The following is a 19508-nucleotide window of genomic DNA, read 5'->3' as shown; positions in this document are numbered from 1 at the left end:
GTTTTCTTGTACATTTTTTTATTATTAAACATAGGCTTTTTGTTTTTCTTGGGAATATACCTAAGGATAGAATTGCCGGATCATGTATTTACTCTTTGGAGAGTCTTCCAGACTCTTTTCCGAACTGACTGCACCATTCTACATTCCCACCAGCAGTGTAGGAGGGCTCTAATTTCTCCATTTCCTTGCCAGTATTTGTTATTCCGTGTCTTTTATAATCATCTTAGTGGGTGTGAAGTGGTATTTCAGTGGTATTTTAATTTGCATTTCCCAGAGAACTAATGGTGTTCAGCATCTTTTCATACACGTTACTGCCATTTGCATATCTTCTTTGGAGAAATGTCTATTCAGAGCCTTTGCCTGTTTTTTTTTTTTTTAATAGATTGTCATTTTAGTATTGAGTTCTTTTTTTTTTTTAAGATTTTTATTTATTCATGAGAGACACAGTGAGAGAGAGAGAGAGAGAGGCAGGAGAAGCGGGCTCCCTGCAAGGAACCCAATGTGGGACTCGATCCTGGATCCTGAGATCATACCCTGGGCCAAAGGCAGACACTCAACTGCTGAGCCACCCAGGTGTCCCTGGTATTAAGAGTTCTATACATATTCTAGATGCAATCCTTTATGAATTCTATGATTTGTAAATATTTTTTTCCCACACTAGGGATTGTCTCTTCATTTTCTTGATTGCATCCTTTAGAAGAACAAGTTTTGAATTTTGATGAAAGTCGTTCTTTTGCTCCTATATATATTTTAAAGTAGTATGATTTAACTCTTATATTTAAGTTTATGATTTTTTTTTTGCATTTTTTTAAGATTTATTTATTTATTTATGATAGACATAGAGAGAGAGAGAGGCAGAGACACAGGAGGAGGGAGAAGCAGGCTCCATGCCGGGAGCCCGACGCAGGACTCAATCCCGGGACTCCAGGATCACGCCCTGGGCCAAAGGCAGACGCCAAACTGCTGAGCCACCCAGGGATCCCCAGGTTTATGATCTATTTTGAGTTAATTTTTATTGTGCGAGACAGAGGTCCAATTTTATTCTTTTGCATGTGGATATCCAGTTGTCCCAGGACCATATTCTTTCCCCTCTGAATTATCTTAATGTTGTTGGCAGTCCACTAAAGACCTTTAAAAGGGGTGTGTGTGATGGTACGGGGTAGGTGGGAAGTAATATGTTCTAAATTTGTAAATGTCATGTAAGAAAAGATCACGTGGCAGCAGTAAGCAGGTAAAGAGGTCTGGAAATCACTAAATGCCTAAATCCAGGGAGAATAAATGTCTAGCTATTGCTTTAGTACAGAGGAAAACATGCTTAACTAGATGCTCTTGAGTTTAGTTAAAAGAGGTGTTATACTATATGTTGGCAAATTGAATTTAAATAAAAAAATTAAATTAAATTAAAAGAATGGATCTGTGAAATCACTGGTTTTCTCTCCATGCAAATTGGTGATAATGTGTAGGTGGGGATTAAGGATAAATAACTCTAGATGTACATCCAGATTTCTTGCTCTCATATCTTAATGAAGGACATGAAGGAGAGATGACTTGAGAGATCAAGAATACAAGTAGGAAGAAGAGAAATATGAAGTGATGCTCAAAGGAGCACACTGAAGGAGCATCTTTCCAGGGAAAACACCTTGAAGACACAGAGCCAAGGATCAAGGAGAACGCTCAAGAGAGGGATGCCTGGGTGGCTCAGTGGTTGAGTGTCTACCATTGGCTCAAGTCGTGATCCAGGGGTCTGCCTATGTCTCTGCCTCTCTCTGTCTCTCATGAGTAAATAAATAAAATCTTAAAAAAAAAAAAAAAAAGAAAGAAAGAAAGCTCAAGGGAGCGCTGATATTAAAGAAGTTCTGGGGCTTGTATTGAGGGGTACAAAATGGGTAAAGGGAATTAAGAATTACATACTTCCAATTACAAAATAAATGTCACAGAGTTGAAAAAGTGCAGTATAGGGAATATAGTCAATAACATATATTAACTTTGGTGGCAGATGGTGACTATGCTTATCATAGTGAGCACTGAGTAATATATAGAATTGTTGAATCACTGTGTTGTACATCTCAAACTAACAGGACATGGTATATCAGCTATACTTGAATAATATTTTTTTTAAAGGAGAAGTCTGAGGTCTGGGACCAGAAAAGATGTAAAGGAAAGATGGTATGTAGCACAAGAATAAGCTCAAAAATCATTTCATCAAAAGCTTTTTTCAACATGAGGATGAATAAATCAAACAGTGAATAATTGATTCCATTCAATACAACTTGCATTTCTTTTCCCACTTGTTTTTCTCTCAAGAGACTAGCTACTCCGAAATTGCAGGTCAAAGGCCACACTTCTTTGCTTTTTTTAAAATGCCTTTTTATCTTTCAAATGAGTCTGAGTTCTCTTAAGTTTTTCTCTTACTTTCTCTTATTTCCCCCTCAGTGTAGAACCCCTGCTTCATGCAAGCCAATCCACCCACCCTTACACTTCATAGGCCTTTAAAGATTCAGTTTTTACCCCTGAAATTCAGCTTATCACAGAAAAGATAATGAAAGAAGGAAATCCGCTTTACAAAGAAACCCTGAGAAATTCAACTTACAATTGTTTGCCTAAAATTAACTGGCATGCCAGGTACTAAATAAGTCTTGCCCTGTAATGTGTCTGCTAATTTACTTTCCATTCAATAGATATCTTCTATGGGGTTTGATTTTATTATCTTATAGGCAGTAGAAACTGCAATTATTTGTATTTTGGGTAGACCTTTTGGGTGTCCGGGTAGGTGGTAGCTAGAAAGTACACAATGCTGAAACCAGGGAAACCAACTCATAGATGATTAAAACAGTCCAGATGAAACTAGATAAAGGCAACAGAGTGAGAATATGAAGTAACCATGAAGCAAGTCGCTGAGGTGGCAAGATCAGACTCTGTGACAGCAGCGAATTGAAGGGAGGAAGAAGGTGAATCTAAGACAGATTTTGCATTAAGCTATTTGGAGGATGGTGAGAATGATTTTTGTATCTTTTATGTCCCCTCTTGTTTTTCTAGTTCAGTCTGTGTCCTGCTTTTCTGACCTCAGTAAAGCCTTTCTAAGAGGGGATGTGTCTGTGATTTCTGAACTTGATCTTTCTTTTTCCTCTCATAGGAGGGAGAAAGTGGATGGGGTTGGAGTGGAGACTGTTAATCACTTCATTTTGTGAAGTGTGATATGAGCCCTTGTGAGAATCATAGGACAAAGAAGATGGGATACTGAGCAGTTAGCAGATAACACTGATCTGGGTTTTAAGGAGTCATGATCAACAGGAATGGACATGGAGAACTTGGCAAGGTCTCCAAGTCAGTGGGGGATATATAGTAAAAGGAATCTCAGGATTAGTAATTCCTGTGTCCTTGCATTAACATCCATTAATGTATAAATTGATAAAAAAAAAGGGGGGGGGTATATTCATACAGCAGCACACTATGCAGCCATCGAAAGGAATGAAGACTGATACATACAACAACATGGATGAACCTTGAAAATAGCATACTAAGAGAAAGAAACCAGTCAGAAAAGATCACATTGTATGATTTAATTAATATGAAATTTCCAGAATTGAAAAATCCATAAAAAGAAAGTAGTTTAGTGGTTGCCTGGGGCTGGGAGGTGGGATGGAAGAAAAAGGGATACTGGTTTTGTTGAGGGAGGTGAGTAATGCAGATGTTCTAAAATTGGTTGTGGTGATAGTGACAACAGCTTTATGAACATAATAAGAAATACTCATGCACCCAAAATAAATGAATTGTGTGCCATGTGAATTTTATCTCAATAAAGCTCTTATTGAAATTGAAAGAAAGAAAAGAGGAAGGGAAGGGAAGGGAAGGGAAGGGAAGGGAGGAAGGAAGGAAGGAAGGAAGGAAGGAAGGAAGGAAGGAAGGAAGGAAGGAAGGAAGGAAGGAAGGAAGGAAAGATAGAAGGGACGGGAGGAGGAAAGAAACTAAGTCTATCTCCTGGGTCAGAAAGAGAAATGTGGGCTGCTGGCCATTTAGCTTTCTGTATCAGTCTGCTGAACAATAGCCTTTATACAGTTACTTTATGGCCCCAAGATCAGCTTTCCTGTGCTCTCTCCCCCAAGCTTGGGTCACACTTTAAACTTATAAACTCCCCTACATTTTTCCACTCAACAAGAGTCCACTGCAGAAGTCTAATAGGGGAGGTGAAACTCTCAGAAGGGAGGGTGAAGGACACCTGGCTTCACTCATCTATACCTGCTTATGTCAATTGGAATAGAGAGCAAGGAAAACTTCTAGGAGTGGAGGAAGGGTAAAAGAGGAAAGAATGGAATGGGGCAGAGTCTCAAAGGGACAGGAGGAGACAGAAAAGCCTGCTATAGGGAGGTATTCAAAGTACATCCAGTCATTCTCAATCTCTGGTTTTGTCAGGAATGCTGCAACACCAAATCAGAAAATTGAGAGGAAGAAATGCCTTTCTCAAGCAAAGAAGAACTGTGACAGGATCTTGAAGAACAGCAAATACCAAGGGCTTAGAAATTATCAGAGGCCAGTAGAGGGTGATACCAAGGTCTTGGCCTCAGGGATGTTTATTTTTCCTCTATGATTTAAAACAAAGAAAAACATGCCCACATCCCATATGTTCAAAATAATTAACTAGGAGAGTTGAATTGAAGCAGTTAAGTATTGATTAACTTGGGTTTTATAACTTATCTTTCCCCTATATTATGGGGAATATTGTTTTTAGGATTCAAATATTTTTTTTTAATTTTTATTTATTTATGATAGTCACAGAGAGAGAGAGAGGCAGAGACACAGGCAGAGGGAGAAGCGGGCTCCATGCACCGGGAGCCCGACGTGGAATTCGATCCCGGGTCTCTAGGATCGCGCCCTGGGCCAAAGGCAGGCGCTAAACCGCTGCGCCACCCAGGGATCCCGGATTCAAGTATTTTGTAAGCACCTAAGAGGTCCTGGAGTCTAACGTTGTGCATTTAAGGCAGAGGGAATTAAATGGGTGTGCCTGGGTAGCTCAATATGTTAAGTGTCTGCCTTTGGCTCAGGTCATGATCTCAGGGTCCTGGGGTGGAACCCCACATAGGTCTCCCTGCTCAGTCGGGGGTAGTCTGCCTCTCCATCTCCCTCTGCTGTTCCCCATGCTTGTGCTCTCATTCTGTCAAGTAAATCAATAAAATCTATATATTAAAAAAAAATAAAAGGGAATGAAATGTTGGAGTGATGCCCCAAGAATCAAGAGAGTGATCCCTTGCTTCAGAGAAGACCAGCCCTTCCCCAGCCTCCACAACTCCAGAGGCTGGAGCAGACAACAATGAGTTCCCCTGGACTGACCCATCACACCTCCCCACTCAGGATACTCACTACCATTTACTGCTTTGAGACCATTAGGAATAATGTCAGTAAGCATTTTTTTCCCTGTTATGTCTCATGCAAGAAACTCATGATTCAAAGTTATTGCTCAGACTCTCATCTCCATAAAGTCCTATATATCCCTAGTTCTTTTTTTTTTTTTTAAGATTTTATTTATTTATGAGAGACACAGAGAGAGAGGCGGAGACACAGGCAGAGGGAGAAGCAGGCTCTATGCAGGGAGTCTGACGTGGGGTTCGATCCTGCCCTGGATCATGCCCTGGACTAAAGGCGGCACCAAACCGCTGAGCCACCTGGGCTGCCCTATATCCCTAGTTTTGATTCGATATTCCACCCCTCTCCAGTTTTTGAAATCCTTCATTAGACAATCTGGGATTCAGTCATCATTCAGTAAAATTCCCTGTATTGTCAATTTCTTGGAATATTCTCTTTACTTTCTTGGTCTCCTAGTTCTTTATCTCTGTCTCTGTCTCTCTTTCTCGCTCCTTAATTCTTTTGTCATGATTCTTGATATTTCAATTCATAGAGGATCCTTGCTTATGCTGACCTTCAGTCCTCACTACCTTTCCTAAAATAAGCTTGTCTTTCATCTTTCCTCAGCCTCTCCCTCCGTGGTCATCCTACACATCCCATTGTCACCAATAAATACAAAACCTTTCTGTGACCTTAGTTTCAATTATTTCACTCTTCCTCTAGGTGCCATCACTATAATTTCCTTTGATCCCACCATAATCAAACTGGTTCCTACCATTGATTCTCTGTGCACAGCACCCCCTCCATGTCTGCACTACCCTCCAATTTTCTCAGTTTAAATTCCTCTATTCTAATCACTCTTTGATGTGTTCATTCAAAGACTTTGTTATTATTCCCCGCCTTCTTTGTAGGTTCTTAGCAAAATGCCAACCCTATTTTTACTTGACTCTTTGCTGCTCTTTATCCAGTTAGCTGACCATGATTGGAGAAACAACCCCTTCCCTCCCCCACCCCACACACTTCACTTTAAATTTATGTCTTTTTTTTTTTTTTTATGTGAGTCTTTAATGCTCTGTAATCTATTCTCTCCCCCATTCTCCCAGGCTCTCATCTCCTTTCTCATTAAAGGATTTAAAACAGAAAATCCACATTTATACAATTCTGAAAAAAATACATGTCAGAGATTTACTTACTTCATTAATTAAGGAAGGAACCAGTAAAGTAGTAAAATCAGTTCAAATAAAATATGACTTCAGGAATGAGAACTGCAACATTCTATATCTTATATAGTTTACTCTCTACATTAGCAAAACCTTACTATTCCAACATGATTTTACTATTTTAGGAGGTTCTTGCCTAGCAAAGTAAAAATTTCAAATAAGTTTATTATTCAACCTAGAAATACATTTATATGTGATCCATTTGCTCAATACTTCAATAGAAGAATTTACTCCTCAAGACTTTTCAAGCCTCCTTACCTCAAAATTCTTCTTACCTTACTGTTTCCATCAATCTTAAGCTGTTATCCATATTCAATCCTTTTTTTTTTTAAGATTTTATTTATTTATTCATCAGGGACACACACAGAGAGAAGGGCAGAGACACAGGCAGAGGGAAGAGCAGGCTTCATGCAGGGAGCCCGATGTGGGACTCGATCCCAGGTCTCCAGGATCACACCCTGGGTTGAAGGCAGCACTAAACCACTGAGCCACCCAAGCTGCCCATCCATACCCAATCTTAATTAAGTCTCTGAACTGCAAGACTCATCTTGAAAAGAACTCCAAATTTTCATAAACATCTTAGCTTTACCATTCTCCCTCTGAAGACTCTTCCTCATTGTATTAAGATAAAACTTTGCCTTATTTTATCAACAGGTTATTTATGGATTACTCTGAGAGAGCCAGCAGTTGACAAGAAATTTGTATACTCTAGCATACAAAATTAATTTTATATGCCATGAACAAGAATCATTTGTAATTCCAGGAAGAAAACATTTGCTTTGTTAACATTTTCTACAATTTGTAGGGTTGCAAAATAGCCTAGACCCCAGTTAATCAAAGGTGATCATGGTAGTACATCCTTATAGAATCAGGTAATTCCCAGAGAGTCTGTTTGACAACGTCCAAAATTCCACTCCAAGAATACCAGTCATTTTTTTCTCCCATTTCCAAATCTTTGACAATATTTCCTGACTATTCTTGTGAAGTTCCTGTCTAGGACTTAGCTTCAGTAACCTGAAGTTTTCAGCCCGGATGGCCAGATAGAAAAAGGGATAGAGTGTTCTAGGTATTGATCCAGTACATAGTATACAGTAATATAGGTTTGTTTTTTCCTTGGTTGACTCTTACCTCTCCCAGATTCCAAGGATGCAGCCTCTCTGAATGCTGGGGGCATAGTTGGTGCTCAAGGGTACTGTAGGAGGTCCAGGATGACGACACAGACCTCCTTTCTTGTTCTTAATTAGCAACTGTTTCCTAATTCAGATTGGTGAGATTCTGTTTCCTTCAGAGCCTTCAAAGCTCTCAATTTCTTCAAGGTTATTCAGACTGAGGGGTGAAGGAGTAAAAAAAAGAATACATTACCAAAAGTTACCAAAGCAGTTACCAAAAATTTGCTAAACATGGAACAGATACCCTAGTGCTATTTATTTCAAATCATAATTGATATGAACAATAATATGCAAAATAATAATAAAGCTTTTATAAAAAGCTTTTTGATAATAAAGATTTTTAAAAACCTTCTCAATAAAAGCATAATTTATTAAAATTTTAAAAATGCATAATGTATCATGTAGCTGTTCCACTTTTAGGTATTTAACTTACAGAAATACAGAACTCCCAAGATGCACATAAATATACACAAACTCCAGCTATTTTATAACAGTGATAGATTTTTAAAAATATTTACTTATTTATTTGAGAGAGAGCAGGGTGAGGGGAAGGAGCAGAAGGAGAGGGAGAGAGAATCTCAAGCCGATGCCCTGATGAGCACAGGGTCTGACATAGGGCTGGGTGCTTTATCCCAGGACACTGAGATCATGACCTGAGCCAAAATCAGGAGTTGGACACTTGACTGAGCCACCCATGCACCTGAATGGTGTCAAGTTTGATAGCAATAAAATATCCATTGAAACACCATTTATTTTGTTATGTCAGGCTAATCTCTTTAATAATCAAAGCATCCCTGAAGTGGGTGTTACTACATTTTATAGAAAAGGAAAGGAAGTTTAAAGAGGTTCAATATATTGCCTAGAGACAAATAGCTAGTATGTACTGAATAGAGTGACTTCCTCTAAGTCAACTCTGTGTGGCTTTAAAGCCTTTGTGGAACTTGGGGAAGATAGGACTCCTAGTAAGCACTGGGGCCCAGGGATTCAGGCTCCATTTAAGTTTTCAAATACTTTAGTATTTTAAAATTTTTACCATAATTACTGACTTTGTGCATATGTTGTTTTGTACCTGTGAAGATAGGTTTAAAAGGCAATTTCCCTTGTGGTTGCTAGATCAAAGGACAAACACATAAGAATTTTCAAGAGATTTCCAAATTACACAAAAATTCTGTCATATTTTATATTCATGAGCAGTGTATGAGAGAGCTTGTTTTCTTAATTCTTTGCCAACACAGTGTTAATCTTTTTAATTTAAGTCAATCTGACAGGTGAGAAATTGAATTTTGGTGTAGTACTATTTCATTTTCTCTTGTTAATGGTTAAGCATATTCCAATTGACTTTGTCTTCTTTCATCAGACTCTTGATCATTTCTTCCCTACATTTTAGGGCTCCTTATATACTAGGAAAAATTAATCATTCATCTGTAGTAAAATTTGAAAATATTTCTTCACAGTTTTACACTGAATTTTGATTTTGCTTATGTTGTGTTTTCTTTTTCTTGGTTTTGGTTTTGATTTGGGGGATTTTTTTTTTTTTTTGCCAAGAAAAAAAAAGGGAGGCATTTATTATGGGAAGATCATAGGGATATCTCTGTGGAAGAGACATATAAACAGAAAACTGAATGAAAGGAGGGAGTGAGTCATGTAAAGATATAGGAAGAGGGAGTTTCAGGCAACAGACTGACAGTTACCAAGACCTGAGGAGGAGATGAATTTGGTACATCTGCAAAACATCAATGAAGTCTATGTGTTTTTTTAGTAGGTGTACCTAAATCAATGTCTACAATAATTTCTAAGTGCATTTAATTTTTATATTTTAAAATTATATTTGGATGAATTCAGTTATTATAAATATTAAATTAATTCTTTTTTAAAACTTGTTCTCTTTCCTATTCCTCTATGTAGAAATAAAATTCATGTATGGTTATGTAATCCTCTTGGGTCTCAGGACAACTTTTTAAAATTCAGTTAGTTAATATATAGTGTATTATTAGATGCAGAGGTAGAGTTCAGTGATTCATCAGTCTTATATAACACCCAGTGCTCATTACATCACATGCCTTCATTATAGCCCATCACTCAGTAACCCCAACCCCTCAACGACCTCCCCTCCAGCAACTTTCAGTTTGTTTCCTATGATTGAGTCTCTTATGGCTTGTCTCAGTACAACTTTTATTATTTATGAGGTAATAAGCTATTAATTAATAATATTTAAAACAATACAAGTAAAACTATATTTGCAAAGCATTTATTATATAGTAAGCACTGTATATATATGCTATGTGATATATATTTGTATATATATTGTATGTGTTGTATATATTCTATAGTACATATTCTTATACACACGTTAAGGAGAAAATGCAAGTGGATGCTTACAAAGGTCTTATTCGAATGGTAGATTTAAACAAATTATCACAATTCCCCTAATCAGTTTTTTTTTTTTTTTTTTTTGAGACGGTGGGTTATCAGAAGGTATTGAGTCATAGGTGGAAGTAAGTGGGGTGGGTATTACTGTAGATTTCTAAAAAAAGAAAGCAAAGGGAGATTTGAGTAGAGCGTGTACTTAAATAAATTAGGACATAGATGATAATAACACGGCAATACTTGGAAGATGTGGATATGAGGATAGTGTGAATATAGGAACGACTGATAGATAAAAAAAGGGATTAAGTTGAGGTCAAGTTAGGAACATTTATTTAGATTCCTGGACAAGATGTGAAAACATCTGTTTAACCCCTTCCCAAATCTGCTTGGTCCTCACTCCATAAATAATGGGATTGAGCATAGGTGGGATGACCACATAGAGGTTAGCCAAGAGGATATGGACATAGCGTGGGATGCGTTTCCTACCAAATCTGTAGGCAAAGACAGAGAAGAGGGCAGGGATATAGAAGAGTAGGATGACACAGACATGGGAGCCACACGTGCTCAGGGCCTTGGACCGGGCATTTTGAGAAGGGAGGTGGAAGACAGCTTGGAGGATGTGAATGTAGGAAACAGTGATAAGGATGATGTCCAGGCCTGTGGAGAGTAGAGCAGCTGCCAACCCATACCAGATATTGATGGAGATATCAGAACAGGACAGACGGGCGATGCCCATGTGCTCACAAAAAGTGTGTGCAATGATGTTTATCCGGCAATAGTGCAGGCGCTTGAGAAGAAAGACTGATGGAAACATGATGATGAAGCTGCGGGTCAGGGTGGCAGCAACGATCTTCCCAATGACCGTCTTCGTCAGGATTGTGGAATATCGCAGAGGGTAGCAGATAGCCACAAAGCGGTCAAAGGCCATGGCCAGCAGGACCGCAGAGTCAGCCACGAAGAGGAAATGGATGAAGAACATCTGGGTGAGGCAGCCATCGAAGGAAATATGGCTTGAACCCAGCCAGAAGTTGGCCAGTGCTTTGGGCATGGTGGAAGTGGAGAGCAAGATATCCGCACTGGCCAACATGGACAGGAATATGTACATAGGCTCATGCAGGCTTGGCTGGGAGAGGATGACACAAATTAAAATGCCATTGCCTGCCAGGGCAGCTGCATACATAGTACAGAAGGGGATGGAGAGCCAGATGTGCAGATGCTCCAGCCCAGGGATGCCAATGAGGAGGCAGCCGGCCACTCGAGTGTCAGAGTCATTCACAGCAGCTGGGCTGGTGGCAGATGAAAGGGCCATGATTTTCTTCACCTGTGCAGAGAGGCAACCTAGCTTCAGACTTTGTATATACTAGCAGAGTGCACATAAAGGCTTGCAAGCAGCCACATGGTCTGCACACACTCACAGATCCTACAACCCCTATGGGCTTTGCACAGGTATATTCTCTTTGGATACTTATACAGAGGCTCTGCACAATGTGCACAGTTATAGACCCTGCCCACAGAAAGACTCTGTGCTCTTTTTTTTTTTTTTTTTTTTAATTTATGATAGTCACAGAGAGAGAGAGAGGCGAGCAGAGACAAAGGCAGAGGGAGAAGCAGGCTCCATGCACCGGGAGCCCGACGTGGGATTCGATCCCGGGTCTCCAGGATCGCGCCCTGGGCCAAAGGCAGGCGCCAAACCGCTGCGCCACCCAGGGATCCCTGCGCCACCCAGGGATCCCTACTCTGTGCTCTTATTCAGAGGCTTTCAATATGGTTCTAGGACTTTCATAGGGTTTAAAGACATTGCCAGACTCAGTAGAGTACCACAGGTTCTGAAAAGAACAGGAATAGCTATAACACCAAAAACAATCTCTATAATCTCTATAGGTATGGGGTTTTTTTTGTTTTTTTTTTTTTTTTAAGTTTATTTATTTATTTTTTAAACATTTTATTTATTCATGAGAATACACAGAGAGGAGAGAAAGAGGCAGAGACACAGGCAGAGGGAGAAGCAGGCTCCATGCAGGGAGCCTGACGTGGGACTTGATCCTGCAACTCCAGGATCATGCCCTGGGCTGAAGGCGGTGCTAAACCGCTGAGCCACCCGGGCTGCCCTCTATAGGTATGTGAACGGTGATGAGCTCTGCAAGAGGCCCAGGCTCTGCACAGAAGGGCCACACCACAGAGCAACTGCCTCTGCATAGCACATCTTGTGGAAGAGTAGGATTGGGGACAATGCAATTCACTGCAGATATTACATCTCTTTCCCCCCATCACAGATGCTCTGACAAAGATGGAGGCAGTCAAGGCAGCCACGACATTTAGAAAGAATACTGGAGGGGATCCCTGGGTGGCTCGGTGGTTTAGCGCCTGCCTTCAGCCCAGGGCATGATCCTGGAGTCCCGGAATCGAGTCCCACATCAGGCTCCCTGCATGGAGCCTGCCTCTCCCTCTTCCTGTGTCTCTCCCTCCCTCCCTCCCTCTCTCTCTCTCTCTTTCTCTCTGACTCTCCTGAATAAATAAATAAAATCTTTAAAAAAAATAGAAAGAACACTAGATATTATGTGAAACAAAACAAAACAAAACACCAACCTGGGTCTGCTGTATCAACTAGACTGAGTGATTTTGGACAACTCCACTGTCAGTTTTCTAAGTAACATTTTTCTTATCTTTAAAATGAGCGTAATTGTTGTCCCACTGGTATATTACATTAAATTTTGTCTTTGGGAGCCTTATTAAGTTGTGTGGTGCTCCCTGAGTCACCCATCTGTCTCTGAAACATGGTGCTATCATCGGGAAGAAGAAGAAAGGTATGGAATAATGCTTCAGAAGGTGAGGTCCTCAGACTAGTGTCATCAGCATCATCAGGGAACCTGCAGATTCTTGAACCCTACCACAAATCCAACAAATCACTAACTGGATTTGGAGGCAGCAATATACTTTTTAGCAAGGCTACCAGCTGACTCTGAGTCATGCTAAGGTTTGTGAGCCACTGAGACAAGAACTTTTTACCTTTCTTTCCTATGTAGTCTAAATGCCCATCCCTTCTGCTAGGATCAATAGCTTCTCAGTTCCAACTGGTTTCTGCAGCATTCTCTCCGGAAATGCTCAGACTTCCACTAAATCTAACCACTGTTATCCTCAGCTCACATGGTCAGGATGTGGAGAAAATATCGACCATACAAATAGTCTTTACTACAAATTAGGCCACTTGACACCTTAGTCCCATCCAATTATCCTCACAATAAACATATAACTTTTACCACTGCCCAAATTCCTATTCCTCTCTCAACAGAACTTTCCTCCTATATTACCCAGACTTCAATTTTGTCAGAAGCCAACTCCTCATATTATTATTCCACTCTCATACCTTTATCTTATCTCTGCACCCATTCTTCTCTCATTTCCTCCAGTTTTAGACAAAGTGGTATGAATGTTTCTCCTGTGTTTCAGTGGTTCATTTATCAGAACCAGAATATATTTTACATTACCTAGCCATAAAAAAGCTCCTTCAAGTTATTTTATTTATTTATTTAGAGATAATATAAATCAGTTATAATTTTCTATACTGGCAGCAAACTGGAAAATTACATTTTAGAAGTTCCATTTTAATACAAACATAAAAGCATACAAAATATATGTTAAAATCACATACTTAAAAAATAAATGTAATTGAAATTTGCAAAGCCTCTACACTGAGGACTACAAAATGTGGCAGAGATTTTTTAGAACATAAATAGATGAAGATGTACACCATGTACACAAGTCAGAGGACCAAATAATTGTTAAAACATCAATTTTCTCAAAATAAATCTCCAGTTTGTTTTTTAAATGCAATTTTTTGAATAATTGGCAAATACAAAATTGTATATATTTAAAATATACAATGTGGTGATTTAGAATATGCATACATCTGTGAAATTATTGCCACAATCAAGTTAATTAACATCCATCATCTCACATAGTTACTTTTGTGTGTGTGTGATCTTAAATTATTTTTAAAACCAGCTGGATAAACACACAGAGACACATATCTTTGCATATGTGCATATGTATATATATGCATATGTGTTTAAGTATGTATGTATGTACATATGTCTAAAAGAATAATTTCCCCATCTATTTTCTGAATCCCCTTTCTCTCCTACCTCCTCAGCTCTCATAAAAATATCTTATTCTACTAACCTGTCCCACCACTTACTGTTCTTTCTTCTTTCCTTCAAAGTCAGTCCTTCCATAAATACTTCTTTAGGTTTCATTTCTCTACCCTCCACTGGTTCTTCTCTTGTTTTCTGGCCTTCCTTTCCAGTCTCATCAAGCGTTACTCTGTCCCAGCAGGATGGCTTACTGTTGGTGTTTCCTATGGGCCTCCTCACCACCCACTCAGCCTAACTAATCTGGTACACTGCCTGGGCTTCACTTAGTGGGCATGTGCTAGTCCCTCCCAAATCTATATTTGTCATCTACATTGTTTCCAGGCTGACTTCAGATCCACTTATCCAAACACTTGCCCCACTCCCTGTAACTAGTCTGCAGTCCTCCCAGTCTAGAAAGCAGCCTCCATATAGAAGTCATGTTTCCTAAAGACACTTTTGAGCACAGTATTTACTTGATTGCAGATAATAATTTCCCACTGCCTGAAAGATTCACACAAGTATGTGCCCTGCTTTCTCTGCTAATACTGGATCAAATGCTTGTCTCTGTGCCTGTTCTTCTTTCTCTGTGGTCTTTTATATGTTCTGCTTCTTCTAACTCCATCCTCACTTTTATCTACCCCATTTATAGTTCTCATTCAGGAAGACTTTCCTGAGGCTGAGTCGTGTGCTCCTTTCATGCACCTATGTTCCCCTGCAAATACCAGTATCTCTCTAGCACTTATCACACTGAAATCTTTTCAGGCCCAATATATTGTGAGCTCCTTAAGGGTCGTCGCTGTGTCTTATTTACTGGTGTCTGGGATAGAGTTGACATGTAGTGGATGTTAACAAAAATGAAAGAATAGGTAAGTTTCCACTCACACAGCCACATAAATTCCCACCATCAGGGACACACACTTGTGTCATTAAAATCATGGGTTCACAGTCACAGACCCTCTGTTCTCACACCCTCTTCTAGTCTGGAGCCTGTGCCACTTGTTGCACCCATCCTTCCTCCAGCATCACTCATCATGTGCATTCACCACACATGCTCCCAACTTCCTGGATTGCATCGGGGGGGGGGGGGGGGGGGGGGGGCCCTGAGTAAACTATTCTTCTCTGACTTCAGTTCTACATAATCAACCTCCAAGGCAGCCTTTGTTCACAGTACTTCCCTATTGCTAATCCCTGGGACTTGTGGTTTCACTCCAGTTCAGGCACCCTTGATGTTGCTATGCCCCCAAACTAGGGAGCATCCCTAAGAGCTCCACTTGCAGTTTTCTCTCCCGCAGCCCCTGTTATCAGAACTCCCACTCCTTCTATGCCCAATTGTCTTGTCCTCTAGTTCTTGCTTCTCTCAGCTTTGGGGAAATTACCTGAAAAACTGTTCCTTCTATCCCAATGAATTCCTCTTTTCACCTGTTTTTGAGTCCTTTACCTGATTGTTCCATCCAAGAACTTTATCCTTTATAAATGACCCCCAACTGCAGTAGAATAACATTTTCCCTCTTTGTTTATTATGTCTGAGGATAAAACCCATGTGCCATTTATGATTGTGGCATCTTCCTTACAAGCCAAGGATCAGTTGCTCATCAATATCTCATCCTCATCTGTAAGGTGACCCTTCCAACTGCTCTTCCCCCATCTCACTCCACAAGAAGAACACGATTCACCCTGGCGACCTAGTCCTTTCTTCCCCTTCATCCTTCATCTCTCCTTGAATGTTGCTACAGAGGTGTCCATTCACCTTGTACCCATTCCCCAATATTAATAACCTCCTCTCCATCCTGAAAATATTTGATCTCAGACTTACTTCCCTGAGGCCACCTTCTCAGATCCACAGTTTTCAATTCTGCATTTCGTACACAGCTCAGCCTTCCTCAATATATAGTATTGAGTCTTGAGCCTTGCTTCATAGGTCTTTGTTTCCTCTTCTCCTTTGGGACTATGGATTCTCCTCCCTTGTATGTTCTTTCCTCCCTTAGTTTCAAATCTCTGCCCTGCCATTTGGGCCCATATACTTCCATTCAACACAAGGATTTAAGGCACATAAGGAAATGCTCTGGCATAGAGCCAGAGAGAAGAAATCTATTGATAGACACTAACGGGGGGTGGTGGGACAGTGGTGGTGAGGACCAACTCAGAGGCTCCTCCTTAGCCTGAGAGTTTCCATTGAACTAGTTTTTGCATCTCCTGCCCTAATATAAGCTCTCTTCCATGCCTTCAATCCCACTCTCTCTTCTCTTTTCCTCTCATCCTTTTTCTTGTCTAAAGTTTTTCCTCTAGGGCTTCATCATCTGCCTAGTGTCTGTCTTCAAACTTCTGCTTCTTTTTTTACCTTAATGCTCTCTCTTCACCCCTTCATTGCCCCTAAAAATCTATTGCATTATATGTCCTGAAGGAAAGGATACATAAGGATTATTGGTTTATATAAAAGATTAACTCATCTTGCTTAGAAGTCAAAGATTCTTCAAAGATGTACCTCAGTATAGATAAGTAGAGACTTATATCTAGCCTCATTCAGTGAAATAGGTAATATTAATATCTGTCCTACAACCATATCATTTGGAACTCACCCACATCCATAATTAATCAACTGTCTTTCTCCAAACACTCACATAAATATCTGGGATCTAGAGGGGTTTTTTAGTAGGCTCCATCCCCAATGTGGAGCCCATCATGGGGCTTGAACTCATGACCATGAGATCAAGATCTGAGCTGAAATCAAGAACCAGATGCTTAACTAACTGAGACACCCAGGGGCCGTTGGGATCTAGAGTTTAAAGGGTTATTATCATACCATTCCTCAAAGTCAGTACCTGGAACCTAGTTAACTTTAATTTGTTTTTCTTTCAAAAATTAGTTTTTGAGTGTCTATAAATGACTAGCCTACACAGGCCATACCCTGGAGAATCCCAGCACTCCCTAATTTCTCCTCTGTCCCAAATCCTGAATCATACCATGTTTGTGTATGATGCCATTTCTAGACTAGAAAAACATTAATGTAAACATTTGTATACTAATACTAATAGTATTGACTGGTGACTGGAGCTTCCCTGGAGTCCCTCTGGATTTTAGAGCCCTCAATTTTCAGTCTTTCCATCCCCTGAGAAAAACAATGAGAAATAAAAGGCTATGCTGTCCAGGTGTGTTTGTCTCTTCTGTTTGAATTAAATTTCTTTGTTCCTGTGCTTCATCTCTTGTCTGAGTACCCTTCTCTTTCTTTTTACATGTGCTCCCCAATTGTGTTGTGTTACCTCCTGTTTTTTTCTGTTCTCAGCTTGGAACTATCCTCTTCAAGCCCTTTATTGGTTTCCTAGCATCAGAGTAAGGTACCTGTGAGTATAATCTGCATGTAGTAATAATGATAGGAGTCTTGGGGAGGCAGACTGGGGAAGATCCTGGGAAGGATCCAGGGAATGATTAGGGTTGCTGGAATACTGAATGACCCCTCAAAGATATGCATATCTCTCTCTTTTTTTTTTAAGTCATCCAGCTACCTTTCTTTTTTCTTTTTTAAGATTTTATTTATTATTAATGAGAAACACAGAGAGAGAGAGAGAGAGAGAGAGAGAGATTGAGAGAGAGAAAGGCAGAGGGCAGAGACACAGGCAGAGGGAGAAGCAGGCTCCGTGCAGGGAGCCTGACTTGGGACTTGACTCCAGGTCTCCAGGATCAGGCCCTAGCCTGAAGGCGGTGCTAAGCAGAGCCACCCAGGCCGTCCAAGATATGCATATCTTAATCTTTGGAATCTATGCATAAATTATATGTCAAAGGAGATTTATGGCTGCTAATCACTTGACTAAAATATAATGGGTTATCTGGGTGATTCTGAAGTAATTGCAGTAGTCTTTAAAGGAAGAGGGAGATAGAAAAGTTCAGAATCAGAGAGAGATATGTGACTACAGAGGTTAGAATAATGAGACTTGAGAAAGATTCAATCCCTTCTATTGTCTTTGAAGATAGAGGAAGAGACAATAAGCCAAGGAAATGTGTGTGTGTGTGTGTGTGTGTGTGCGTGCGCGCACACACTTATGTGTGTATTCAAAGTATATATTCAATATTTTCTGGCCCAAATAGGACACAATGAAAAAAAAATAAGTGAAGAATGACAACTTGAAATTTCAGTTTTACTCCTGAGACTGTATGAATGGTTATTCTATGTGAAATCTTGCTTCCTTTTACTCTGGACGAGGCATAGAAGGACAGAAAGTTTGTCCTCCAGGAGAGTTCCCAATCATTAACAGAAGATGCTCACATATCTATAAAAGATAATCCAAAAGAATAAGCAGGAAAATAATGTAAAACTCAATATAGTCATCTGATTCTTTGTTTGGTAAAATGATTTAGAGCTGTGATTTTATAAGCAGGGGAATGGACTGCATGTTTCAGGATTACTGAAGAACATGTCCTGGAGACATCAGCGTTGGTAGAATGAAGAGCAATAAATAGAATTTACAGATTTTTTTTTAAAGATTTTATTTATTTATTCATGATAGTCACACAGAGACAGACAAAGAGGCAGAGACACAGGCAGAGGGAGAAGCAGGCTCCATGCAGTCGATCCCGGGTCTCCAGGATCGCGCCCCGGGCCAAAGGCAGGCACCAAACCGCTGCGCCACCCAGGGATCCCGAATTTACACATGTTGAGAGAAGACAACATTCCACTGATGGAAAAGGCAACAATCCAAGCAATGAGATGTAGGAAAGGGGGAGAAATCTATGAAGGTCTATATGGACACCTCGTAGAGAGGAATGTGAGACACATTCACATAGGTAGAACTAAATTATATGGTTTATGTATACAATGGAATATTACTCAGCCATTAGAAATGACAAATACCCACCATTTGCTTCAACGTGGATGGAACTGGAGGGTATTATGCTGAGTGAAATAAGTCAATCGGAGAAGGACAAACATTATATGGTCTCATTCATTTGGGGAATATAAATAATAGTGAAAGGGAATAGAAGGAAAGGGAGAAGAAATGGGTAGGAAATATCAGAAAGGGAGACAGAACATAAAGACTCCTAACTCTGGGAAATGAACTAGGGGTGGTGGAAGGGGAGGAGGGCGGGGGTTGGGGTGAATGGGTGACGGGCACTGAGGGGGGCACTTGACGGGATGAGCACTGGGTGTTATTCTGTATGTTGGCAAATTGAACACCAATAAAAAATAAATTTATTAAAAAAAATAAAACTATTGACTGCCAGGCAGGGGATAAAATATTTTCTGTAGGTGTAATGGAGGGGGAACTACAAGCTTTTAAACAAGGTTGTAAGCA

The 19508-nt window shown here is 40.0% G+C and overlaps 1 protein-coding gene across 1 annotated transcript; it reads right to left on the bottom strand.

Annotated features, from left to right (window-relative positions):
* Positions 1 to 10421: 10421 nt before the first annotated feature.
* Positions 10422 to 18886, bottom strand: LOC485282 (olfactory receptor 52B6). Its single transcript, XM_038568112.1, has 2 exons — positions 18865 to 18886; positions 10422 to 11374 (listed from the first exon to the last, which is right to left on the bottom strand). Exons 1-2 carry the CDS (start codon positions 18884 to 18886, stop codon positions 10422 to 10424), a joined length of 975 nt encoding a protein of 324 aa, XP_038424040.1.
* Between the last annotated feature and the right edge of the window lie 622 nt (positions 18887 to 19508).

Source organism: Canis lupus, chromosome 21 (genome assembly GCF_011100685.1).
Source record: "Canis lupus familiaris isolate Mischka breed German Shepherd chromosome 21, alternate assembly UU_Cfam_GSD_1.0, whole genome shotgun sequence".
Classification (NCBI taxonomy): domain Eukaryota; kingdom Metazoa; phylum Chordata; class Mammalia; order Carnivora; family Canidae; genus Canis; species Canis lupus.
Note: the sequence above shows the minus strand (reverse complement) of the source record. Positions and strands in the feature narration are given on the sequence as shown.

Coding starts and splice junctions, on each gene's coding strand:
- LOC485282 (XM_038568112.1), bottom strand. CDS start 18,886: ATGTTGTCTTCTCTCAACATGT. Junction 11,375..18,864: donor GTTGTCTTCTCTCAACATGT/GTAAATTCGGGA, acceptor CCACCAGCCCAG/CTGCTGTGAATGACTCTGAC.